This window comes from Pollachius pollachius, assembly GCF_949987615.1.
Source record: "Pollachius pollachius genome assembly, chromosome: 18".
Classification (NCBI taxonomy): Eukaryota; Metazoa; Chordata; class Actinopteri; order Gadiformes; family Gadidae; genus Pollachius; species Pollachius pollachius.
Window position 1 is genome coordinate 12,816,506 of NC_136951.1, and position 27,814 is coordinate 12,844,319.

The 27,814-nt window shown below is 49.3% G+C and overlaps 1 protein-coding gene across 2 annotated transcripts; it reads left to right on the top strand.

Annotated features, from left to right (window-relative positions):
* Positions 1–27,227, top strand: apaf1 (apoptotic peptidase activating factor 1). Of its 2 annotated transcripts, none has more exons than XM_079755689.1 (27): positions 1–167; positions 617–774; positions 1,034–1,223; positions 1,441–1,638; positions 1,902–2,091; positions 2,868–2,980; positions 3,203–3,334; positions 4,573–4,811; positions 5,083–5,250; positions 5,829–5,960; positions 6,290–6,403; positions 6,853–7,037; positions 7,550–7,676; positions 8,491–8,616; positions 8,934–9,074; positions 9,564–9,689; positions 10,416–10,565; positions 10,667–10,795; positions 10,991–11,116; positions 12,940–13,059; positions 13,352–13,477; positions 15,804–15,929; positions 17,069–17,194; positions 17,550–17,675; positions 20,348–20,473; positions 21,491–21,637; positions 25,687–27,227. In XM_079755689.1, exons 2-27 carry the CDS (start codon positions 631–633, stop codon positions 25,882–25,884), a joined length of 3,825 nt encoding a protein of 1,274 aa, XP_079611815.1. In that variant the 5' UTR covers positions 1–167; positions 617–630; the 3' UTR covers positions 25,885–27,227. The 2 variants fall into 2 exon arrangements, with proteins under 2 accessions (XP_079611815.1, XP_079611816.1); XM_079755690.1 differs by lacking the exon at positions 1–167 and adding an exon at positions 265–340.
* Positions 27,228–27,814: the final 587 nt, after the last annotated feature.

The window sequence follows — 27,814 nt, forward strand, 5'->3', positions numbered from 1 at the left end:
GAAGTGAATGGATGTATTAGACGTAGTGATTAATGTGTTACATTGAGTGAATTAATGGATTCGATTTAGTGAATGAATGGATTACATTTGAACTCTCCAAGGAAATAAGGTTCTGTCATCTCGCCTCTCCTCGGTCTCGGTTTACCTTAACTCCTCTGGTGATCCCGGTGAGTCTCATGTTTTTGTTTTAGTTTCTGTTCATAGAAACTGTTAAAGCTTCTACCCTAAATGACACATTCTGACATCCATTTTAAATCGGGATGACGCAGAATACACAGACTAGTGTTAAGGCTGACAGTTGGTTTAAGTTTCCTGCTGGCTGACTTATGACCTGTTAAGGGTTAGTACTGTTACTGTTACTGGTTGATTCAGAATAATAACTGGGCGTCAAGAATACTGCTATTATAATCTTATATATAAGAATGCTTTGTTCATTCGCCTTTTCATTTATACTACTATATGGTTTATTGGGATATAATAATATTTTTTAGTAGTTATTAAGCTTAATTAGTGTGAACACCTCATTTTAACAGCTCATGTTTTCCACTTCCTCACAATATACTCGGTATCTGAATAATGTATTTCTCTACTGTATACCCGTCCTCTGTGTTCTCAGGTAGGAGTGTTGCAATGGCGATGGAGGAGGGCGCTCTGAGCTGCCTGCTGCGCTCGCGTCCCGTCCTGGAGCAGGACATCAAGGCCACCTACCTGATGGACCACCTGGTCAGTGACGGGGTGCTCAGCGGGGACGAGGAGGAGCGCGTCAGGAGCAAGGTGGAGACACGTAGTAGGAGACCAACGATTACCTACCAGCTGGGCTGCTTCCACCTATCGTTGAGTCGACTATCATTGACCCTAACCCCGACCCTGACCCTAACTCTGACACCGACCTTGATCCTTTCTCTGACCCTGACCCTAACCCTGACCCCGACCCCGACCTTGACCCTGACCCAGACCCTCACCCTGCCCCTAACCCTAACCCTGACCCTAACCTTGACCCCCAACCTTGGCCTCTATCCCTGTGTCCCCCCAGCCCACCAGGAGGGAGCAGGCAGTGGCCCTGCTGGAGCTGCTCCTGGTGAAGGACAACGAGGCGTACGTGTCGTTCTACAACGCCCTGGTGAGGGAGAGCTACGGAGACCTGGCCAACCTGCTGCACACCAGCCTGCCGCTGGGCTCCCCCGAGGCCCAGCGCAGCTTCACCGACGCGGGCACGCCCAGAGGTGGGAGGTTTAGGGTGTGTGTGTGTGTGTGTGTGTGTGTGTGTGTGTGGGGGTGTGTGTGTGTGTGTGTGTGTGTGTGTGTGTGTGTGTGTGTGTCTTGATTTGGACTCCTACACGTCCATTAGATATCTGTAGTGTGTATCGAGGTCCTGCAGGTGGTCTGATCCAGACCGGGTCTCTACAGGGTAAAGTGATGTTCTCCTTCCTGCACCCCCAGTCCAGGCGGTGCTGCGGGAGGGGGGCGTCCCCCAGAGGCCCGTGGTCTTCGTCCAGAGACCCCGGCTGGTGCAGCAGCTCCGCCAGCAGCTCCAGGGCCTCCTGAAGGAGCCCGGCTGGGTGGTGCTCCACGGCATGGCCGGCTCAGGGAAGTCCGTCCTTGCAGCGGAGGCGGTCCGTGACCACGCACTCCTTGAAGGTGATTGGCTGACGTGGGTCTCCCTGGTGTTTTTGGGTTGCGTCGGGTCACTGTCCTGAAGGCTTAGGAGGGCTCATCCCGGGTGTGACGGGATGATGTCATTGAAAGACCATAGTTTTACTCTATTAGCTTTGGAGCCAAAGACAGTTCCAGATAAAGGAGGAGGACACTTCGGTGAAAGGAGGAGTTTGTTTGACCTCCCCTTGACCCGCGTTCAGCATCTCACCCTCACCCCCTCACCCCCTCCTCCTCTCCCTCCGCAGAGTACTTCCCCAGTGGGGTCTACTGGCTGTCCATCGGCCAGCTGGAACGCTCTGACCTGCTGGCCCGCCTCCAGACCCTGTGCTTCCGCCTGGAGCAGAGCCAGGAGCTCCAAGGGCCCGGCCGGACCCCCGGCTCCCTGGAGGAGGCCAAGGAGCGCCTGCGCTTCCTGCTGCTGCGACGCTTCCCCAGGTGAGCACCGCCCACCCTCTCCTGACCCCCAGGTGAGCCCCGCCCCCAGCCGCCCAGGTGAGCCCCGCCGACCAGCTGTTGTCTTGGCGACCGCTGAGATACTTCCGGGTGCCTCAGCTGGGGACCTTCCTGAGCCAAACAGACTATTAGACCGAGAGACGTTATCAGAGCCTGTGTTTATACTGCCACGTCACGCTAATCTGTATAACAGAGGGCAGGGCAGTCTTTAGCAACACCTGGCTTGTTCACTGCTGACTAAACAGCCCTAACTAGACCAGAGGCTCCGAGGAGAAGGGAGGACGAGGTCTCCATGGTCCTGTCGGTCCATGACTGGTTCCACTGGGACCCTGCTTTATACATTTTATTATCTTACTTCCAAAGTGGACCTCGATGTGAAAACAGCTTTTAAAACAATCAATGGGCGTGGCAAGTTCTGGCGGGAGCATCTGGTCACGCACCACATATCAGCTGGCAGACACAGATAAGAGCTGGGAAACTAAGTAGAACAACACTTCAATCTGAACTGGTTGCAATGCTTCCTGTTTCTAAAATGGCAGCTGGTGTTGACTGTTTTCCTTTTATTATGAGAAGTTATACAGTCGTTTTAAAACTGTAACCGGTAGCAATATGATCAGGATTTTTATATGATATATACAGTATATGTATTTATATATAACAGTGATAACTGTTATTTTTCCTATTCCCTTTTATGTGTGTGTGTGTGTGTGTGTGTGTGTGTGTGTGTGTGTGTGTGTGTGTGTGTGTGTGTTCTCCAGGTCTCTCCTGATCCTGGATGATATATGGGACAGCTCGGCTCTGAAGGCGTTTGACGTCCACAGCAGAGTCCTGATCACCACCAGAGACCGCAGCATCGCCGACGCCGTCAACGGTACGGCCATGTAGTGCCACGTAGCGCCTTGTAGCGTCATGTACCGTCATGTGATGCTGTACTGCTGCCACCCAGACGCCCAGAGGTCAACATCATAACCTCTGAGGTCCACAAGATGACCTCTGGGTGTGTTTTATGACCTCTGGGGTCACCATCATGACATCTGGGTGTGTTTCATGACCTCTGGGGTCACCATCATGACCTCTGGTGTGTTCCTGGCAGGTGTCCGCCAGGAGGTGGAGGTAGAGAGTGGTCTGGATGAGGACAAGGCCCTGGAGATCCTAGCCATGTACGTCAACACCAAACCCCAGCAGCTGCCTGAGCAGGCCCGCAGCATCGTGCAGCTCTGCAAAGGTAGGAGGGCACCTGACCACTATAGAAAACCACTATGACCATTAGAAACACCTCAACACTATAGAAAACCACTATGACAATTAAAGACACCTGACCACTATAGATAACCACTATGACCATTACAGACACCTGACCACTATAGAAAACCACTAGGACCATTACAGACAACTGACCACTATGGATAACCACTAGGACCATTAGAAACACCACTTAAGGTAGGAGGACACGTTGTGGGGACCACCATGATCCATTAGAGGCTAGAGGGACAGACAGGTTACACCACTAGAGGGACAGACAGGTGGTCATCACTATGATCCATTAGAACCTAGAGGGACAGACAGGTTGTCATCACTTTGATCCATTAGAACCTAGTGGGACAGACAGGTTGTCATCACTATGATCCATTAGAACCTAGAGGGACAGACAGGTTGTCGTCACTATGATCCATTAGAACCTAGAGGGACAGACAGGTTGTCGTCACTATGATCCATTAGAACCTAGAGGGACAGACAGGTTGTCATCACTAGAGGGACAGACAGGTTGTCGCCACTATGATCCATTAGAACCTAGAGGGACAGACAGGTTGTCGTCACTATGATCCTTTAGAACCTAGAGGGACAGACAGGTTGTCGTCACTATGATCCTTTAGAACCTAGAGGGACAGACAGGTTGTCGTCACTATGATCCTTTAGAACCTAGAGGGACAGACAGGTTGTCGTCACTATGATCCTTTAGAACCTAGAGGGACAGACAGGTTGTCGTCACTATGATCCATTAGAACCTAGAGGGACAGACAGGTTGTCGTCACTATGATCCATTAGAACCTAGAGGGACAGACAGGTTGTCATCACTAGAGGGACAGACAGGTTGTCGCCACTATGATCCATTAGAACCTAGAGGGACAGACAGGTTGTCGTCACTATGATCCTTTAGAACCTAGAGGGACAGACAGGTTGTCGCCACTATGATCCATTAGAACCTAGAGGGACAGACAGGTTGTCGTCACTATGATCCTTTAGAACCTAGAGGGACAGACAGGTTGTCGTCACTATGATCCATTAGAACCTAGAGGGACAGACAGGTTGTCGTCACTATGATCCTTTAGAACCTAGAGGGACAGACAGGTTGTCGTCACTATGATCCTTTAGAACCTAGAGGGACAGACAGGTTGTCGTCACTATAATCCTTTAGAACCTAGAGGGACAGACAGGTTGTCATCACTACGATCCGTCCCCCAGGCTTCCCCCTGGTGGTGTCCCTGGTGGGAGCCCTGCTCAGGGACTTCCCCGACCGCTGGGCCTACTACCTCACGCTGCTGCGCCGCAAGCAGTTCCGCCGCATCCGCAAGTCGTCGTCGTACGACTACGACGCGCTGGACCAGGCCATGGACGCCAGCTTCCAGGTGCTGCCCGAGGACCAGAGGGAGCTCTACCGCGACCTCAGCGTACTGGAGAAGGACAGCAAGGTCCCCGCGCAGGTCTGACCTCTGACCTCTGGCCTCACCTATGTTTCCACTTAAAAATGTGAATCTGTACCTTTTGTTGCTGTCTAAACCTGTTTGTTTATCTGTACAAGTCTGTGCCTGTGTGTGTCTCTCTGTGTACATCTGTGTGTGTGTCTCTGTGTGTACACCTGTGTGTATGTCTCTGTGTGTACTCCTGTGTGTGTCTCTGTGTGTACACCTGTGTGTGTGTCTCTGTGTGTGTCTGTGTGTGTATACCTGTGTGTAAACCTGTATCTGTGACTAGGTGCTGGCGGTGATGTGGGACCTGGAGCCCGAGGAGGTGGAGGACATCCTGCAGGACTTTGTCAACAAGTCCCTGCTGTTCCGGGACTGCCACCAGCGGCCGTACCTCTACTACCTCCACGACCTGCAGCTGGACTTTCTGGCAGAGCAGAACCGCAACCAGATAGAGGTCAGGGTCTCGCCTCCTCCTTAGAGCAGAACCGAGCCCCCATAGAGGTCAGGGTCTCGCCTCCTCCTCAGAGCACAACCTAGCCCCCATAGAGGTCAGGGTCGACCTCCCCTCCTCCTCAGAGCTGGGCGTTCTGTCTCTCAGGTTGGATCCCGATGTCGTCAGCCAACCCTGAGGCCCTTGAGCAAGCGGGTCTGTTGCTGCTCCTCTACGCCACACCTCCCTCAGAGCGACTGTGGAGGAGAGCGTCAGCTAAATGACTAACTAATGACTAACTAGTGGTAGTAGAAACCGTTGATTCTGGATGTCAGCTTTGAGACACACAGGCCTTCTCCGTTCCGTTTGTTTGAAAAGAACCGTGGGCATCAATACTTTGGTCACTTGATGATGAAGGGGCTTCAATCAATACATATAAAAGTACTGAATTATTAAACATAGTTTAAGGAACGACCACCAATTTGAACCGTATGCTCTGATGGCTCTAGGTCTTATTAGTACGTTTAGTTGTTATTGAGTACTGAATCCTGCTGTAGGTCCAGCCAGGTGTGGTTTAACATGTTATTTATGTTGGTCTCCAGGGTCTGCATGCTAAGGTGGTGCATCAGTACCAGAAGCACTACAGCCAGGGTCCTCCCACCTCCGGGGACACAGTGTCCCTCTACTGGTTCAGGTTCCTCACCCACCACATGGCCCAGGCCAAACTGACCAAGGTAACATGCACGCACGCACGCACGCACGCATGCACTCTGTCAGGCGTCTTCTTTTCCTTCCTGCGTTTATAAATGTTATTGTTCCTCTCCTTTCATCCCTTCTTCCCTCAATTCCTTCCCGGCTCCTTCCCTTCATCCCTTCCTTCTGTCTCTCCTCCTTTCTCTCTCTCTCTTTTGTTCTTCTATCCTTCTTTCTATCGCTTTCTGCTTCTTTCTCTCGCTCCTCCCTCCCCATCATCTGACCTCTCTCTCACTCCTTTCTCCCTTTCCTCCTCCCTCACCCCTCCTCCTACTCCCCCTCCCCTCCTCCTCTCCTCCTCCTCCTCCAGGAGCTGTCCTCCCTGATGTTCTCTCTGGACTGGGTGATCACCAAGGCCCGGGTGGTAGGCCCCTCCCCCCTCATCAACGACTACGTGGACCACGGCGCCGTGCTGGACCGAGAGGTAACCACGGCAACACTGGAGCACTCTGATCTTAAAATTAAAAACGATAGCAGATAAAGCCTACAAGCCATTTGGCGACTTTGAACACTGTAAACCGCCCTCAGGCAATCGATAGATAGATAGACAGACAGACAGACAGACAGACAGACAGACAGACAGACAGACAGACAGACAGACAGATAGACAGATAGACAGATAGACTGATTGATTGATTGATTGATTGATTGATTGATTAGATAAAGATATATGCGTATAGAGAGAGAGAGAGATTATTCTGCCCCTCAGAACAGCGCGGTGCGGGGCCAGTTCCTGTTGTATTTATGTATATATATACATGTAAATATATATATTATTCCCCTCCCCAGAACAGCGCGGTGCGGGGCCAGTTCCTGTTGTATTTATATATATATATATATATATACATGTATATATATTATTCCCCTCCCCAGAACAGCGCGGTGCGGGGCCAGTTCCAGGAGTTCCTGTCCCTGACGGGCCACCAGCTGGAGCAGCGGCCCTTCCCCGACGTGGTGCAGCTGGCCCTGGCCCAGCCCCACGGCTCTGAGGTCCACCGCCAGGCCCTGCTGCAGGCGCGGGCCGCCGCCAGCAGGGGGAGCCTCTACTTCGACTGGCAGTACGTAACGCACCCTTTAACAGAGAGTATGACCGAGACAGGTGTCCTCATCACACTCAGGATGAGGCTGTTCCTGTTTTGGAACAGGGAAAGGGTGGTAGACCCAAAAGGGTCTATGGGACGCAATGAACGAATGGAGATGTGAAGGTAGTATGATATCATGTGATAGTGTGTTTGGAAAGGTTCTTCATTTTTTTAAGATTTCAGATCTCTATGGCTATATGGTAGTCAACATCCTGATCACGTGACCTCACATCCTGTTTTGCCACACAGATCAGTCTGCACATCTAGCCATGCCGCAGTAGATGAATAAATGCAATATTGACTTCTGTTCCAAAGCTTAACACTGTAGTATTTTGTGTATGCTGTATGCATAAAATATTGTATATAAATAGTAGATGTGTACAGTACCTTGAGTAACAGTAGTTCACATATTGCACAGGGCGTCCTTGTTTACTTGTGTCACGTGTGTTGTGGTTGTGTTGTGTTCATGTGTGCGTCGTTGTCAACAGGAACCACAGCGGGGTAGACAGCGTGTCTCGCCTGGTGGTGCAGCCAAACCTGGGCCCAGTGTACTCCGCCTGCTTCTCTCACGACGGCTCCAAGATCGCCGCCTGTGGAGCCAGCAACATGCTCAGGGTGGGTGGCTGTGTGTTGGGTATGTGTGTGTGTGTGTGTGTGTGTGTCTGTGTGAGGTCTTGGGTGTTGTGTCCGTGTGTTCGTGTATATGCGTGTCTGTTTGAGGTAGTGGATTTGTGTGTGTTGTATTTGTGTGTGTGTGTGTTGGGTATGTGTGTGTATGTGTGAGGTCTTCATGCGTGTGTGTGTTGGGTATGCGTCTGAATGTGTGTGGGTGTTTATGGGCCTGTGTGTGTGTTTTAAAGTGATGGACATTAAAGTCCCCCTGGTCAGGGTTAAGGTGTTCATTAAGCACCAGACATGATGTCCTCTTAGATCCAGTCTTCCGTTTTTTTCAGTCTCTTAATTTCCTCCTCCTTCTTCATGCTGATGGAGTGGGCGGAGTCTATGTTTCCTTCTGGTTTCATTGACCAATCACGTTCTCTCAGGGATGGGCGGGGCATCTGATTGAAACAACGGAGATCCGATTTTTGAGGAAGTACAAACTACCCAAAACAGCGTTTTGGGTACACATATGATCATAAATCATATGGTCCAAATACAGTATGACCGTATATGATATTTAAATTTGTATAATGTATATGAAATGATCATGATATTTGTGTGCGTGCGTGCGTGTGTGTGTGTGTGTTTGTGTGTGTGTGTGTGTTTGTGGTGTTTGTGTGTGCGTGTGTGCGTGCGTGCGTGCGTGTGTGTGTGTGTGTGTGTGCTGGTGTTTGTGTTTGTGTGTGTGTGTGTGTGTGCTGGTGTTTGTGTGTGTGTGTGTATGTGTGCGTGTGTGCGTGCGTGCGTGCGTGTGTGCGTGTGCGTCCAGGTGTTTAAGAGCACCTCTGGGGAGAAGCTCCTGGAGGTCACCGCCCACGACGACGAGGTGCTCTGCTGCGCATTCTCCCCCGACGACCGTCTCCTAGCAACCTGCTCCGCCGACCGCAAGGTCAAGGTGAGCCGGGGAGGGAGCGATGGAGAGGAAACTAGTTAGTAGAGTTAAACTAGTTAATGAATTTTAACAAGTTAGTGGAGTTTAAACAAGTTAATGCTCACCACGTGGTTTATTATTTGATCATTTTTTTGTGGCTGCATGCACTGCATGTTTATTATTTAACCTTAAATCAATATTTTTACATTTCTTTGTAATGTTGGTTTTATTGATTATCATTTAAAACTATGGCTGTGTGTGTCTGTGTGTGTGTGTGTGTGTCTCTGTGTGTGTGTGTGTGTGTGTGTGTGTGTGTGTGTGTGTGTGTGTGTGTGTGTAAGGTGTGGAACGCTGAGCGGGGCAGTCTTCTAAGGAAGTTTGAGGAGGAGCACGAGGAGCAGATCAACCACTGTGTGTTCACCAACGGCCCGCGCTGCCTCCTGCTGGCCACCTGCTCCAATGACGGCTTCATGAACACCAAGGTACTACTGACAGTAATACTGCTACTGACACAGAGGTACTAATAGTACTACTGTTAAAGGAGACTTATTTTACCACCAGGTGTGAGTGTGATTAGCCTTGCAAGCCGTTTCGAAAATCTGCCCCATATGACATCACTAGTGGGCATATAATATGTCCCCTTTAATACACAAACACCAAGGTACTTCAATAGAGAGTAATACTGCTACTGACACCACGGTACTTCTACTACTATTGTAATACACCAACACCAAGGTACTCATAGTACTACTGCTACTGATACCTCGGTACTACTGCTACTAACACCAAAGTACTACTGAAAGTACTACTGCCACTGACACCAAGGTACTACTGCTACCGACACCAAGGTACCACTGACAGTACTACTATTACTGACACTGAGGTACTCATAGTACGACTGCTACCAACGCTGATGGGCTAATGTCCTCCTGGTGGGTGAGCGGTAACATTGTGATCCTGGTTCCTCTCAGCTGTGGAACCTGAACAAGCCGTCCTCCCAGAACACCATGTTCGGCCACCTGGAGCCCGTCACCCACTGCAGCTTCTCCCCCGACGACAAACACCTGGCAACCTGCTCCCGGGACGGCTCCCTGAAGGTAGGTGGAGGTAGGGTGGAGGCTCCCTGAAGGTAGGTGGAGGCAGGGTCCAGGTAGGGTGGATGCTCTCTGGAGGCAGGGTGGAGGCAGGGTCGAGGTAGGGTGGAGGCTCTCTGGAGGTAGGTGGAGGCAGGGTCGAGATAGGGTGGAGGCTCTCTGGAGGTAGGTGGAGGCAGGGTCGAGGTAGGGTGGAGGCTCCCTGAAGGTAGGTGGAGGCAGGGTCGAGATAGGGTGGAGGCTCTCTAGAGGCAGGGTGGAGGCAGGGTCGAGGTAGGGTGGTGGCTCTGAAGGTACGGTGGAGGTAGGGTGGAGGCTCTCTGAAGGTAGGTGGAGGCAGGGTGGAGGCCCTCTGAAGGCAGGGTCGAGGCTCTGTAGGTAGGGTTGAGGTTCTCTGAAGGTAGGTGGAGGCAGGGTGGAGGGAGGATGTAGGCTCCCTGCAGGTAGGTGGAGGCAGTGTGGAGGCTCAATGGGGGTAGGGGGGAGGCTCTCTGGAGACAGGCAGGGCGGAGGATCTGGAATCGTATCTGCAGCCGCCTTCCCCTTGGTGTTGGCCTGCCTCACCCTAACCCTGACCCTGACCCTGACCCTAACCTGTGACCCTGACCCTGACCCTGACCCTGACCCTGACCCTGACCCTAACCTGTGACCCAGACCCTGACCCTGACCCTGACCCTAACCTGTGACCCTGTCCCTGACCCTAACCCTGACCCCTCTGTGTGCCTCCAGCTGTTCGGCGTGTCCTCAGCCAATGAGTGGAAGTCGTTCAGCGTGAAGGATCGGTTCCAGGAGGAGGAGGAGAGCGAGGTCCACGTCAAGTGCAGCACCTGGTCGCCCGACGGAACCCGGGTCATCTGTGCTGCTAGGAACGCTGTCTTTGTGAGCACTACACTACTGTGTGTGTGTGTGTGTGTGTGTGTGTGTGTGTCTGCAGGTGTTCAGTGTGTGTGTTGTAACCATGACGACCTCTCTCTCTGCAGGTGTTCAGCGTGGAGAACTCCGAGCTGCTGCTGGAGATCAGCAGCAGCCGGGGCAGCACGGTGCAGTACCTCCACGCCTGCCCCACCAGCGGCCTGCTGGCCATAGCCCTGTCCCACTACACCGTGGAGGTACACACATGCGCACACACAAACACACGTCCCACTCCACTGTGGAGGTACACACATGCGCACAGACACACACTGGGGTAAATCTTATTTGTGTCTCTGCCGCTCTCTTTTTGTATTTGTCTCTATGTGTGTGTGCGTCTGTGTGTGTGTGTGTGTGTGTGTGTGTGTGTGTGTGTGTGTGTGTGTGACCTCCAGCTCTGGGACCTGGACTCCAATAAGAAGGTGGCGGACCTCTGCGGTCACCTGAGCTGGGTCCACGGCGTCCAGTTCTCCCCCGACGGGACCATGCTGCTGTCCTGCTCCGATGACCACACCGTCAGGGTCAGTCCTCCCCTGGTCCTCCTGCTCCTCTGCGTTATTCTGGGGATGTTACCGTGATGTTACCGTGATGTTACCGTGATGGGATGGGGATGTTAAGGTTATGTTACCGTGATGTCATGGTGATTTCATGGGGATGTTATGGTGATTTCATGGTGATGTCATTGGGATAATATGGGTGTTTTTATGGTGGTGTTATGGGGATGTTATGGTGATGTTATAATGATGTTATGAAGTTGGGGTGATGTTGTGGTGGTGTTATGGTGATGTTATAATATTATGGTGGTGTTATAGTGATGTCATAACGATCTTATGGCGATGTTATGATGTTAGGGTGATGTTGTGGTGATGTTATGGTGGTGTTATGGGGATGTTATGATGTTGGGGTGGTGTTGTGGTAATGTTATAATGATGTAATGGTGATGTTATGGTGATTTTATGATGTTGGGGTGGTGTTGTAATGTTATAATGATGTTATGGTGGTGTTATGGTGATGTTATGATGTTGGGGTGATGTTATGGTGTTGTTATAATGATGTTATAATGATGTTATGGCAGTGTTATGGTGATTTTATGATGTTGTGGTGGTGTTATGGTGATGTTATAATATTATGGTGGTGTTATAGTGATGTCATAACAATCTTATGGTGATGTTAGGTTGATGTTGTGGTGGTGTTATGGTGATGTTATGGTGATGTTATGGTGGTGTTATGGGGATGTTATGATGTTGGGGTGGTGTTGTCGTAATGTTATAATGATGTTATGGTGATGTTATGGTGATTTTATGATGTTGGGGTGGTGTTGTTGTAATGTTATAATGATGTTGTTGTGGTGTTATGATGATGTCGTGGTGATGTTATGATGTTATGGTGGTGTTATAATGATGTTATGGCAGTGTTATGGTGATTTTATGATGTTGGGTGGTGTTGTGGTAATGTTATGGTGATTTTATGATGTTATGGTGATGTTATGATGTTAAAGTGATGTTGTGGTGGTATTATAATAATGTTATAATGATGTTATGGTGATGTTATGGTGATGTTATGGTGATGTTATGATTTTGGGGTGATGTTGTGGTGGTGTTATAATGATGTTATGGAGATGTTATGGTGATTTTATGATGTTGGGGTGGTGTTGCGGTAATGTTATGGTGATGTTATGGTGATTTTATGATGCTATGGTGATGTTATGATGTTGTGGTGATGTTATAATGATGTTGTGGTGGTGTTATAATGATGTTATGGTGATGTTATGATGTTGTGGTGGTGTTATAATGATGTTATGGTGGTGTTATGGTGATGTTATGGTGATTTTATGATGCTATGGTGATGTTATGATGTTGTGGTGATGTTATAATGATGTTGTGGTGGTGTTATAATGATGTTATGGTGGTGTTATGGTGATGTTATGATGTTGTGGTGGTGTTATAATGATGTAATGGTGATGTTGTGGTAATGTTATAATGATGTTTTGGTGATGTTATGGTGGTGTTATGGTGTTATCGTGATGTTATAATGATGTTATGGTGGTGTTATGATGATGTTAGAATGTTGGGGTGGTAATGTGGTAATGTTATGATGTTATGGCGATGTTATAATGATGTTATGGTGGTGTTACGGTGATGTTATGATGTTGGGGTGGTGTTGTGGTAATGTTATGATGTTATGGTGATGTTATAATGATGTTATGGTGATGTTATAATGTTGTGGTGGTGTTGTGGTAATGTTATGATGTTATGGTGATGTTATAATGATGTTATGGTGGTGTTACGGTAATGTTATGATGTTGGGGTGGTGTTGTGGTAATGTTATAATGATGTTTTTCTAGCTGTGGGAGACCAGTAGGGTCCATACCTCCTCCGCCGTGAGACTGAAGAGAGACACCAGCACGCTCTTCACCGGAGACCGCATCACCGTGGTCGCCGGCGACAACTGCAACCGACTGCAGGTGAGACAACAGGGTCAGCCACGTGACCCCTGACCCCTGACCCTACCCGCCCCTCAATGATCTGGGTCGGAAAACCCTGCACGGCGCTCTGTGTCAATGTTTCTGATCAATTACCGTTTTGAGCTTAACTCTTATGGTAATCATTGACCATGGAGTGTGTGTGTGTGTGTGTGTGTGTGTGTGTGTGTGTGTGTGTGTGTGTGTGTGTGTGTGTGTGTGTGTGTGTGTGTGTGTGTGTGTGTGTGTGTGTGTGTGTGTGTGTGCGTGGGTGCGTGTGTGTGTGTGCGTGTAGGTGCGTGAGGGCCGGACCGGGGAGGTGATGTTCCAGTCGGAAGAGCAGCACTCCAGGATCCGCTGCACGTGTCTGAACAGCGAGCCCAGCATGGCCGCCCTGGGGAGGGAGGACGGAACCCTCCAGGTACTCACTCACTCACTCACTCACTCACTCACTCACTCACTCACTCACTCACTCACTCACTCACTCACTCACTCACTCACTCACTCACTCACTCACTCACTCACTCTACTCTCCTCCTCTCCTCTCCTCTCCCTCTCTCCTCGTCCCCTCTTGTCCTCTCCTCTCCTTCTCTCCTCGTCTCCTCTCTCCTAACCCTCTAGCACAGAGAGGAATCCCTCCCTCATGAAGTGAGGGAGGCAGGATTGCAGATTCAGCGAGAATAGGAAGATGCGAGAAGAAAAATAAGAACAACTGAAATTTGTTTAATGATTAACGAGTTGCGCGTTAATCCTAAAAAAAGCTTTCCTTCTGATGACACGTCCCTATAGCGTAGAGGAGGTTTTAATAGGCTTTGCTGCCGTCCTATCGCTGGGCTTCCAAGGCGGACTGTCATCCAAGATGAGGCAGCAGGAGGTGGATGAAACCTGTAACCTGAAGGCGTAAGACGGTGTAAGATGTGGATCATCATATGGGCCGGAGGGAGGCCCATCTGCTGGTCATGCTGCTCTGGGCTGGTATTCCTCATAGAGCCACCAGGGGGAGCCAAACGCCTTTCTCTGGGCTGCTGTTCCTCAGTGAGTCACCAGGGGGAGCCCAAGGTCTTTTCTCTGGGCTGCTGTTCCTCAGTGAGCCACCAGGAAGAGCCAAACGCCTTTCTCTGGGCTGCTGTTCCTCAGTGAGCCACCAGGGGGAGCCCAAGGCTGCTGTTCCTCAGTAAGCCATCAGGGAGAGCCCAAAGCCTTTTCTCTGTGCTGCTGTTCCTTAGCGAGCCACCACGGGGAGCCCTTGGCCTTTCCTCCAGCAGATTGTGTGACTGACTGCAGCAGCAGGTTTCATCCTGTCCCTCCCTGCTGGTTCCTCTGCAGCTGAACCATTATGAGAGCTGAGGCTCAACTCCAGTATGCTGGTATATCTGGCCTGTGTGTGTGTGTGTGCGTGCGTGTGTGTGCGTGCTGAGCAGGCGGCAGTCAGACTGGTCCCGAGCACCGTGAGGCTGCAGCAGCTGCTGGCCTGGGCCCAGGGAGGGAGGGTGGGGCCGGGGTCGGAGGGCAGGGTGAACCCTGGTTCTCCGTCCCCGGGGGTACCCCACTGGTACCCCACTGGTTCTTGGGGTTTCCCAGACCTCTTGAAGCCTGACCCACCTCAGGTACTTTTGGCCCGGAACCCCCCAGGTGTTCTGTGTAGCAAAACCATCAATGCGTTCTCCTTGTCAAAGACCCCTTCATTAAAACCTCTTCAGCCAGGATGGTAATGGAGGGCTGGAACTGTTTCAGCAGCAGAGGTTGAAGAATAGGTATAATTGATGTCCATTACATCGTTTTTGTGCATTAGGGAGGAGGAAGTGAATTCAGAAAGGAAGGAAACATGAATGACGAAGTCTGTTTAGAATCCGTCTGTGTGGTCAAACTTATACCCCAAACAGACGTGTTGGTCTGCTCCATTAAGTATTAATGGTGTTTTGCTCTTTCAATCATTAAACATTCATTATTGATCGCATTCCTAATCAATGATCACAGGCCGTACCCCGCAGTCACGTTAATGAAGAGGAATAGATTGGGCCTAATGTGAATATTAATAAGGGTAATAAATAAGGGTAATCCATATCAGGATTGGCTGCTGATTGGCTGCTTGTCATGTGAGCCTAACCATAACAACACCATGCTAACCGTCTGCTAACCATAACCACACCACGCTAACCCTCTGCTAACCACACCATGCTAACCCTCTGCTAACCATAACCACACCACGCTAACCCTCTGCTAACCACACCACTCTAACCCTCTGTTAGCCACACCATGCTAACCCTCTGCTAACCACACCATGCTAACCCTCTGCTAACCACACCACGCTAACCCTCTGCTAACCACACCATGCTAACCCTCTGCTAACCACACCATGCTAACCCTCTGCTAACCACACCACGCTAACCCTCTGCTAACCACACCATGCTAACCCTCTGCTAACCACACCATGCTAACCCTCTGCTAACCACACCATGCTAACCCTGTGCTTACCTTAACCACACAACGCTAACCCTCTGCTAACCACACCACGCTAACCCTCTGCTAACCATAACCACACCACACTAACCCTCTGCTAACCATGACCACACCACACTAACCCTTTGCTAACCATAACCTCACCACACTAACCCTCTGCTATCCACAACACGCTAACCCTCTGCTAACCATAACCTCACCACGCTAACCCTCTGCTAACCATAACCTCACCATGCTAACCCTCTGCTAACCGTAACCTCACCACGCTAACCCTGTGCTCCCCCTAGGTGCTGGCGGTCCCCTCGGGGGCCAGCCTGGCCCAGCTGAAGGGCCACACCCGGACGGTGCTCCACTGCTGCTTCAGCCGAGACGGACACACCCTCGTCTCCTCCTCCGAGGACTGCACCTTAAGGGTGGGTAACCACCTGATCTGAGGCCTGCCCTACGCTTCTGGACACTCTCTGTCTCTCTCTCTGTGTCTTTGTCTCCCTCTCTCTGTCTCTGTCTCTCTCTCTGTGTCTTTGTCTCCCTCTCTCTGTCTCTGTATCTCTCTGTCCCTCTCTCTCTCTCTGTGTCTTTGTTTCTCTCTCTCTCTCTGTCTCTCTCTCTCTGTCTTTGTCTGTCTCTCTCCCTCTGTTACTCTCTCACTCTGTCTCTCTGTCTTTGTCTCTCTCTCTCTGTCTCTGTCTCTCTCACTCTGTCTCTCTCTCTGTCTCTGTCTCTCTCTCTCTCACTCTGTCTCTCTCTCTCTGTCTCTGTCTCTCTCTCTCTCACTCTGTCTCTCTGTCTCTGTCTCTCACTCTGTCTCTCTGTCTCTCTATGGCTTTGTCTCTCTCTCCCTGTCTCTCTCTCTCGGTCTCTCTCTGTCTCTGTCTCTCTCGACCTCTGTCTCAGTCTGTCTCATGTCTCTCTGTATCACTCTTTTTTCTCTCTCCTTCTGTCTCACTTTCTATCTCAATCTGTCTCACGCTGTATCTGTGTCTCACTCTGACTCACTCTGTCTCTATATCTGCATCACTGACACACACACACACACACACACACACACACACACACACACACATTGCGAGTTTGCAGACACGCACTGTCCCCTTTCCTCATGACTGACACATGGAGGACGTAGAGATCTCTCCTGAAGAGCAGCCCAACCTTCTGGAGGGTTTCCTGGTCATGTGCTGAGATGTTGATGGATAATGTGTTCTGATTCTGTCTCACCGCTGCCTGTATCTGAATGCTCCCCTCACCTTCCATGTGTAATATACTGTCTGCAGAGCACAGGCGAGGGAGCCACTAATCCACAATCAATTATGAGGTTTAGAAGCACACTAAGCAGGGATTAAATACAAAACACCAAATAAGGTATTCAAAGGTAATTATAATGTCAGAATTCTGAGATAAATGTGAATTGTGTGTGTGTGTGTGTGTGTGTGTGTGTGTGTGTGTGTGTGTGTGTGTGTGTGTGTGTGTGTGTGTGTGTGTGTGTGTGTGTGTGTGTGTGTGTGTGTGTGTGTGTGTGTGTGTGTGTGTGTGTGTGTGTGTGTGTGTGTATCAGGTGTGGAGGTGGAGGACAGGTGAGTGCCAGGTGCTGCAGGGCCACAGGGAGCAGGTCAGGTGCTTCACTCTGCTCTACAGCCCTGAGGAAAAGCTGCTGTCCTGGTCCTACGACGGGACCCTTAAGGTAAACACTCAGTCATTCAATCACTGAACACACACACTCACACTCACACACTCACACACTCACACACTCACTCACTCACTCACTCACTCACTCACTCATACTCACTAGGGCCTAAAGTATTTTGTGTGTGTGGGGCTCGGTATTGGCCTGTATCTGAATTCAGTCCAAGTTACTTTGGACAAAGTAATGTGCTATAGAGAGATATAGTCAGCTCAAACGTCTCAATCCCCCACGTATAGTCAAATGTCTCTCTCTCTCTCTCTCTCTCTCTCTCTCTCTCTCTCTCTCTCTCTCTCTCTCTCTCTCTCTCTCTCTCTCTCTCTCTCTCTCTCTCTCTCTCTCTCTCTCTCCCCAGCTGTGGGAGGTGTGTAGTGGGGCTCTCCTCCAGGACGTGGAGGCCCACTGTCAGGCCATCCTGTCCTGTCAGGTCTCTGCTGACGGACGGCTGGCGGCCACCACCTCAGCCGACCGCACCGCTAAGGTACCCCACACACAAACTGATTACATACGCACATGCACACAAAGTGACAGACACACTGAACACACACACTAGCCTGCCCCCTAGCCTCTCTGCTAGCCTGCCCCCTTGCCTCTCTGCTAGCCTGCCCCCTAGCCTCTCTGCTAGCCTGCCCCCTTGCCTCTCTGCTAGCCTGCCCCCTAGTCTGTCTGCTAGCCTGCCCCCTAGCCTCTCTGCTAGCCTGCCCCCTAGCCTCTCTGCTAGCCTTCCCCCTTGTCTGTCTGCTGGGCTGCCATGTAGCAGCTGTGTGTGGCCCTGGCTGGCTGACACTCTCTCTAGCCAGCTTGGTACAGTATTAGCTCAGCAGGCTCAGGGAAACACTGCTGAGTTTGACTTTGCTCTTCTTGTCAATGACTCCGCGATGAATAATTCATGATTTTCTCACATTTCCTCTCACAAATCCACCTACAAATATTGATATTGACCTTCCCCTTCCAAGCTGCTTTGAAATGTACATATTTCCATTCGGAAACTATGAATATATTTTCAAAGCCCCCAACAAAACTCTCTCTGTCTCTCTCTCACTCACTCTGTTTCTCTGTCTCTCTCTCTCTTCCTCTCTCTCTCTGTCTCTCTCTCTTCCTCTCTATCTCCGTCTCCATCTCTCTCCTCTCTCTCTAACTCTCTCCTCTCTCCCTGCACTCCCTCCTCCTTCAGATGAATGGGGCTTTGTGCGCGCTCCCAGAATCTTCTGCCAGAAGAGGGCTCTCATTATCAGCCCAGTTATTTTCAATCAGCGTTGGAGAGAAAGGGATGAAAGAAGGGAATAAATAGAGCGGGATGGGGGACGAGCAGGCGGACACAATGGATGAATGAGGAAGAGGACTGAGAAACAGAGGTAGAGAAGGGACCAGGCAGATTTGGTAGACAGAGGGAGACGGAGAGAGAGACAAATCTTGTTGACAGTCATGTCATTATGAGTCAGCGGCAGCCGTAAACTCTGATGAGGTTATCATCAGGTAATGTCCTCATAAGACCTCTGATTAGGTTATCATCAGGTAATGTCCTCATAAGACCTCTGATTTGGTTATCATCAGGTAATGTCCTCATAAGACCTCTGATTAGGTTATCATCAGGTAATGTCCTCACAAGACCTCTGATATGGTTATCATCAGGTAATGTCCTCATAAGACCTCTGATTAGGTTATCATCAGGTAACATCCACATAAGACCTCTGATTAGGTTATCATCAGGTAACATCCTCATAAGACCTCTGATTAGGTTATCATCAGGAGAAGGTCCTCATAAGACCTCTGATTAGGTTATCATCAGGAAATGTCCTCATAAGATCTCTGCTGAGGTTATCAACAGGTAATGCCTTCATAAGACCTCTGATATGGTTATCATCAGGTAATGTCCTCATAAGACCTCTGATTAGGTTATCATCAGGAAATGTCCTCATAAGATCTCTGCTGAGGTTATCAACAGGTAATGCCTTCCTAAGACCTCTGATAAGGTTATCATCAGGAGAATGTCCTCATAAAAGCTCTGATGAGGTTATAATTTTTTTCATTAAATCTTCATTTACATTTTACATTTACATTTAGCGCATTTAGCAGACGCTTTTATCCAAAGCGACTTACATAAGTGCATTTGTTACAATAAGTACATTTGGCATAAGAAATGAAACAATATATCGCTGTCGGTACAGTAAAGACGTTCATAGAACCAGTGCAAGTATTACAATCGCTAGGCTAACCCATTCCCCGTGTAAAGCAGTGATAGCAGCTACTGTAGATGCTACACAATTAAGTACCTTGAATAAGTGCAATGTACAAGTGCCAGGACGTACAACATTCAATGGTGGCTGTGCATTGGTTTCTATGCAGAGTCGATTCATTCAGCATCACACTCCTTGTTGGCAGTACTGTGACCACAGGCTCAGTAATGGATCCTGTGTCTTTTCTAAACACTTCCTGCTTTGAGGGTTAAGATCCATATGGAGTTTATTCCTCTTTCCCCGGAGACATTTTTGTAGCAACAGCCTTTAATTTGCATATGCACGGTCTGCATATGCAAATTGCTACTCTATACATACGCTACACTGTAGTGTACATCACTTCTTCTTTTTCTGCACCCATCTTCTGTCACTTCCTCAGATCTCCGTCGACTGACCGAGATATTTTAGTGATGATGTGTGTCAAGGGCTGGACGTGTGATATTAAATAATAACAAGCAAAAAACAGTTCTCATTTTCCATAACTAATCGACAAGAGAAGTCTGTCTGATAATTTAGTATTACAGAAAGGCAGAATATCGCTTTCCAATGTTTTTCCAATATGGTGCAGCTCTGATCCCTCTGGATCTCTGCCTGCCCGGCAGAGTCCCCTCGCACCTTAAGGTGCTCAGTGATCCAACTCCTGGCCTCTGTACCGTATGAACCCCTCGTTTGTCAAAAGCCCCCTCCCTCTGTCCCTCTGGCCGTCTGTCTCTCTGTCCCTCTCTCTGTGGAGCTGTGAGAGCTTGCGGTGTGTCCGGCTGCCGTCTTCTGTACCATCTTGTTTGTCTAAAGCCCCATCCCTCTGTCCCTCTGTCCCGGTGTCCCTCCGACCCTCTGTCCCTCCGTCCCTCCGACCCTATGTCCCTCCGACTCTCTGTCCCTCTGTCCCACTGACCCTCTGTCCCTCTGTCTGTAGCTGTGGAGCTGTGAGAGCTGGCTCTGTGTCAGGCTGCTGCAGGGACACAAGGACTGCGTCCGCTCCTGTCGCTTCTCCTGGGACAGCCAGCGCCTGGCAACGGGGGACGACAACGGGGAGATACGGGTGAGTACAGCTACACCACCACCTTCGTCTAGCCTAGTCCCTTAAGGTCTGCATTTTGAGGATTTGGCTGACTGTCTAATTTAGTCATCCGCACATTTCATCAGACAGGGGGCAGCATATTACCAGAGAGACGGGGGGGGCTACTGTCAGAAACAAGGGAGGTAGACCCCCCCAAAAGGACTTCCTGCTCATCCTTTCCCTCCCCTCTCCCCACTAGCTTATTGTTTATATCATAGTGAATCAGGACGATGGCGTCCTCAGGTCATCTACTCAGAGTCATCTCATCTTGCTTCTCATTGTTCTGCTCCTGTATCTACACCTTTCTGGGCTGAGGGGGGAGGGGCTTAAACCCAGTGGGAGGGCCTCTCAGCTGGGGGCGGGGTCTCCATCATCTGGGACAGGCAGAAATCCACTGGCTCCGATGACAGCTCGACGGCTCTGACAGCCCGCCTCTGTTTCCATGGAGACCAGCGTGAGTCAGTCAGTGATGGCACGCCCGGGGTTTTAAATATAGCGCGCACGTGCATGGGACGGCGCCGGGCGTGTCAGCGATGACGTGTGCAGGGTGGTTTGGTCGCTCTATGGGGAGCCTGGAGCACTGGGGGGGAAGGGAGGGGGCTTCTATTGGCCCTCCTATTGGCCCTTATCTGTTGACTTCATGATGACATCACAGTCGTAGCATGAGGCAAAGCTAGGTAACTACTGGATGCACCAATGTCCACACTGTCATCTGCTGTGTTGTTGAGGGCCAGAAATAAAGTAGTGTCTGATGAAGGGCTGGATATGAGACCGCGGTTCATCTGATGAACGGTGACCGGGCTCTGTTGTTGCTGCTGGGGAGTGTAGGGGATTGAAGCCAGAACCTTCTCTGTGTTACAGCTGTGGAACGTGGGGGATTGAACCCAGAACCTTCTCTGTGTGACAGCTGTGGAACGTGGGGGATTGAACCCAGAACCTTCTCTGTGTGACAGCTGTGGAGTGTGGGGGATTGAACCCAGAACCTTCTCTGTGTTACAGCTGTGGAACGTGGCGGACGGCTCCCTGGCGAGGGTCTGCTCCCGGGAGGGTAAGGACCCCATGGACTCTCTGCACGGCGGCTGGGCCAGCGACCTCCACTTCTCCCCCGACGACACCCTGCTGGTCTCCGTGGGGGGCTACATCAAGGTCAGACCAGGGGGCGCACACACACATGGGAAACACACACACAACACGCACAACGCGTGGATCTGTATGGGAATGGTTCAGTGGCTCTTTAGGAGGAGGGACGTCTCGCTCTCTGGGGTAGGACCTGCCAGAGGAAGGCTTCTGAAGCTGTCCCAACAGTGGAGAGGTTGCTGGGTGTAATCCTACCTGAATGGTGAATGTGAAATGGGATTGGGCCTTAGCCCAATCCCATTTCCACCCCTTACCCCTCCCCCTTCCCCTTCCCCCTTCCCCTTCCCCCTTCCCATTGCCCCTCCATACAGAGGGATAAAATGTTCCCCTAAGAAATGAGACACCCCCCCATTACGTTGCGTCATCATCGCTTGAAGCTCGCGGACTGCAATCAACAGAGGCCAAGAGTAGGCGTGTTTCTGATTATTGCTAGTTATTCTGATTATAACTAGTAATAATAATAATAATAATAATAATAATAATAATAATAATAATAATATCAGTCTTGTATAGTGCATTTCTAGGAACCAATGCACTTCACAAAAGAAAAAATAAAGTACAAGGGCTCAGAAAAAAAAAAAAAGGATTCATGACAGCTGCCAAATTTGCTGGCCGGCTTTTCCTCAAAGCCCTCCATTTAAAGTGTGGTCCTTTGGAAGCTTCATTTCAAGGGCTACGTAGCCCTACGTCTTGGCCCTAGCCCTTAACCCAAATGAGAATTGGGACAGGCCTACCCCTACAAAAACAAGGGGGAGGGGTAAGGGGAAGGGGTAAGAGGTGGAAATGGGATTGGGCCTAAAAGTAGCACGCTATTGTATGGGGAAATTAACGTGTGTGTGTGTCGGTGTGTGTGTGTGTGTGTGTGTCGGTGTGTGTGTGTGTGTGTGTCATCGTCTGACCGCAGTTAGTCTTTGGTCACACTGCGTGTGATATTGTTCAGAGTCTCTCCACAACTCCCCCAGGTCTCTACCACACACAGCGTCTCACAGACACACACACACAGACAGACAGAATGACATTCTGTCCTGGTGTTAGAATCCATGTGTAGGCAGCATGTGTGAAAAAGCTTGTCCCAAATTAGGATCACACACACACAAGCACCTCCCTCCCACAGTACTTCACACCTTGCAGTTTTTGTATTGACGGAGAAACAAAGGAGGGACAGACTCATAATAGTCTGAGTTCAGCCTCCTCTGCTTGAGTTGAACCTCGTCTTCCTCTGCAGTTGTTAGAGCTGAACCTCATCTTCCTCTGCTGTTGTTAGAGTTGAACCTCGTCTTCCTCTGCAGTTGTCAGAGTTGAACCTCATCTTCCTCTGATGATGTTAGAGTTGAAGAGAGATGACCCTCGTCTGCCTCTGTACAGAGCGGAGGAGCTGAAGGGAAAGGCGTCTATGAACACCTGGTTCACAGGTCATGTCCCTGTGTGGCCCCTCCCACCTGTGATGGCTCCACAGGGTTGATCGCTTGCGGGCCGCTAGTAGTCTTGTCCTCATCCCCGCTTCTCCTCCTTTCAGTGCTGATCCAGCTGTCAATCACAGGCAGGGAATACATCTGGAGTGAATCTCTGATGCAGACATCTGTCTGTCTGTCTGTCAGAAGAAGTCCTGGTAAACCAAGTTAGTAGAAACCCTCCCAGTTTCCCAACATTCTGGAAGACAGAGAGTGTCGCCTTGCAGCCCGACGTTCACCTCGATCCACCTGCCCATCGTGCCAGGTCTGTTCAGTGCCTTGCCCAAGAGATGCTGGCCTGTGGCCGTGAAGCGGACGCTGTGTGGGCGTCCTGGGCTATGCTGAGATGAGGGGTGCCTCACCTCAGAGCTCCCAAAGGGTTCCCAATCGGTATCTCAGCCTCTGCTTACATTAAGAGCTGCTGCAATGCAGATAGGCAACCTTATATTTGGGAGAGGATTTTGGTAGAGTCATAGTATTTCGGAATAGTATCATAGGATTTTCGTGTAGTATCATAGTATTTTGCTATAGTATCATAGGATTTTGGTATAGCATCATAGTATTGTGGTGTAGTATCATAGTATTTTGGTATAGTATCATAGTATTGTGTTATAGTACTGTGGTATAGTGTTATAGTATTGTGGTATAGTATCATAGTATTGTGGTGTAGTATCATAGTATTGTGGTGTAGTATCATAGTATTGTGGTGTAGTATCATAGTATTGTGGTGTAGTATCATAGTACTGTGGTATAGTATCATAGTATTGTGGTGTAGTATCATAGTATTGTGGTGTAGTATTATAGTATCATAGTATTGTGGTGTAATATCATAGTATTGTGGTATAGTATCATAGTATTGTGGTGTAGTATCATAGTATTGTGGTATAGTATCATAGTATTGTGGTGTAGTATCATAGTATTGTGGTGTAGTATCATAGTATTGTGGTATAGTATCATAGTATTGTGGTGTAGTATCATAGTATTGTGGTTTAGTATCATAGTATTGTGGTGTAGTGTTATAGTATTGTGGTATAGTATCATAGTATTGTGGTGTAGTATCATAGTATTGTGGTATAGTATCATAGTATTGCTGTGTAGTATCATAGTATTGTGGTGTAGTATCATAGTATTGTGGTATAGTGTTATAGTATTGTGGTTTAGTATCATAGTATTGTGGTGTAGTGTTATAGTATTGTGGTATAGTATCATAGTATTGTGGTGTAGTATCATAGTATTGTGGTGTAGTATCATAGTATTGTGGTGTAGTATCATAGTATTGTGGTGTTGTATCATAGTATTGTGGTATAGTATCATAGTATTGTGGTGTAGTTTCATAGTACTGTAGTGTAGTATCATAGTATTGTGGTATAGTATTTTGGTATTTGGTATCTGATGTAGGGTCCCTCGGGGCCCACTGTCGGGGGGCCCTGGTGAGAGGAATTCTAGCAAAGTGTTGAGATGGACAGCTCTCCCCTGCCTCCCCCACTGTCAGACATCACGCACATGCACACGTGCACATGAACATGCACACACTAACACAATCTTCCTTATCTCACCTTTTCACACATCCCTACCTCCTCTGTCTGTCCGTCTCGCGGTCTCTCTCTCTCTCTGTCTGTCTCTGTAGAGCTCTCTCTCTCATTGGACCAGACCTCCTCATTCCTCTTATGAATGTTATCTCTCTATTTTCACCCTCCCGTTCTTTATTTCCTGTTCCTGTTGAATCTGACCTCCCTGCCCTGAACCTTCTCTCAACTCTCCAGGGGGAAGGCAGCATCTAACACACACACACACACACACACACACACACACACACACACACACACACACACACACACACACACACACACACACACACACACACACACACACACACACACACACACACACACACACGCTCTCTAAGCCTGCCGTCTGCTGTCCTGCTGATCTCCGCCGTTTCCCCTCCTCTCTGCGGCCCGTCTGCCTGCTGCTGAGCCCAGACAGGAGCCTCTGTCAGGCTGCAGAACAGGAGCGTCTCTCCGCCCAGGACAGCCTCTGTGTGTCACAGCTCTTTATGTGTGAGGAAGATGAATCGGTTCTGCCCCGCCCGTCTAAACCCGTCCCCAGGGGCCCCTGGCACCTCGGGCCGGGAAGACTCCTCTCCTTTTGGGACATGGCACACACACACACACACACACACGTCGTGTGTGAGGACGCGGTCCCTTCCGGTGTGTCCCTCCCATGCTGCTGAGTAAGAAGACAGGCCCCCTGGTGGCCAGCCTTCCTCCGTTATCTACTCTTTTACGAACCAGTGGCAGACTGGTTCCCCTCGCTCCAGTACCAACAGCATTTGCTTGTAGTTAAAGAAACTCCATCCAGGGCAGAATCACACCAACAACACATCCAGGTGAAAACACCTGGCTGCTGTTCTAAGCGTTGACTCATTCACCTTCAGCAGCTCTGCGAGCGTCAGACTCGACGTCCTCTGGAAGGTCAGAGGTCACCCGCCTGGGCCGCGGACCCCTGGTGAGGTCTGGGCAGCGTTAGAGTTTAAGAGGAAAGCACCTTGACTCACTCCATAACCTTTGTGTGTCTCTCTCTCTGTCTCTCTCTCCCCTGGACCAGTGGTGGGATGTGGGGCGGGGCGAGGCCCTTCAGACCTTCTACCCCCGCGGCGCCAACCTGAAGCGGATCCACGCGTCGCCCGACTTCTCCACCTTCGTCACCGTCGACAACATCGGGATACTCTACGTCCTTCAGCGGGTGGAGGGACCTCTCCTTGAACACCACCCTTGCACCTTACCTTACAACACTAGCACTTAACGATCAGTAATGGGATTTAGTAAACTGTAAATAATGAATAAGTACTTGAGCGAAGTACTACCAGATTTTCCGTTATCCAAGTGTACTTTAAGTAGTTGAGTGCCCACCAGCAAAACCCTCTATAATGAGGACTTTACCCCCGATGGTGGACTGGGGGGAGGAGCCTTTACACCCAATGGGGGAGGAGCCTCTCTGAGCGTATTGTATTGATATATTTGTAAGTTGCATGATTTCTTGACTTTGTCATTTGAGATACCAAAGGGTTGATCTGAATCTAAGAGCGATGGAATCGTTGGATGGATGTGATTCCTGCGGCCTTGTGATCCACGTCAGGGTTCTGGGAGGTAAAGTGGACTTTGAGATCCCAGCCTAGTGTTGTGAACACGCTGACGAGTGTCATGCTGTCGTATCCACCGGTTGTTCTGCTCCAGTCTGCTGGGATGTTTCTAGTTAACTTATGAATTTCACTGTGACGTTGACCCCCAGGGTCTAACAGCTGGGGGTTTAGGTAAGGGTCAGGGTTAGGCTGGTGGTTCAGGTTTTCATGTAGCAGCTTCTCAGGTGAATCCATGGTATGTGACTAATGCAGCGAAGCCTTAAGACGCAACACAGTGGATGTGCTTTCTTTACCTTTAATAAGAAAAATATTATAATAGACAATCCTATTGCTACTTTGGGCAGCTTCTGGGATAATTTCTCTTCTTTGCTTTTATATCCAACTTCCATGGATTTGAAATCTTTTATGAAAGGATTCGTTTTTTTTTACTTTTGGACAGCATTTTGTGTATCAAGCTGCTTCTGCAAATACAATTCTGATTCCCATTTCTGTCTGAGCCAAGTGTATGAGAGGGTGAGGGTTGGTCCTCACCCTCTCAGCTCGACCAACGTGTCTTACCGCTGAGCCAACCACATCCTCTGAACTTTTGCAACTTTTTTACTTAAATTCTTTGGTGGACGTGTTGAAGTCCTTCAGAGTAGAACACGCTCTGCTGTTGCTGGATCAATTATTCCTGAACTTATGACACGTAATCAAAGACAATAAAAAAGTTTTTTGACTAAATATCGCTCATCAATTTGGTGCTTGTTGGTGGGAAACCAAAAAGTCACAGGGATTAATAAGGGTTAGTACTACTTACCCTAATTCATCAATGAGGGCTAGTAGTACTACTGACCCTAACTCATCATGAGGGTTGGATCTATTCTAACTCATCGTAAGGGTTAGTACTACTTTAACTCATCAATGAGTGAATACTAAGATCTACTCAGGTTTAATCGGGCTGTTTTACTGTTGTTGTTTTTTATATGTATGACACATAAACAATAAAATATTCAGACATAAGTCATGTTTGTCTTTATTATGTTCTTTGCTTGCAATTGGTAAATCTAAAGTGGCCGACACAGGGTATTCTCACATTGCATCACATGGTTACTAAAACAATAACTTAAATCTTACCTCCAGAAAGCTTTTTGTCATATCTGTAGGATTCCACTTTACCTTGCAGTCATCCAATTGGCCCCCGTAGATGACTCGGGGCCTTTTTTTCTGCCTGCCCTCGTTGAGCATCACCACAGTCTTCCACCAGGCCAGCAGACCTGTTGCTAAGCTAGCGGGCTAGTCACCCGTTTTTGGGGGCGTGGCTTTAGAGGGAGGCCTGAGGGGAGAAGGGGGATTCTCTTGTCTGGCTCCGCCTCACCCAGTTTTGAATGTTATGGAAAACTTTGGTTTTCGTTCTTTTATTATTGTGACATGTTGGATGTTTGGCGTCGACTGCTCTTCTTCAAGGTATATTTCAAATAAATCAGATGCTATACAAAGGTATATTAAAAATAAATCAGACGCTATATATAAGGGTATATTTAAAATAAATCAGATAACCACCTCTTCCCTCTCCTGTCTGAAGCAGTAATCTGTGCAGTTAGTCTCAATCGT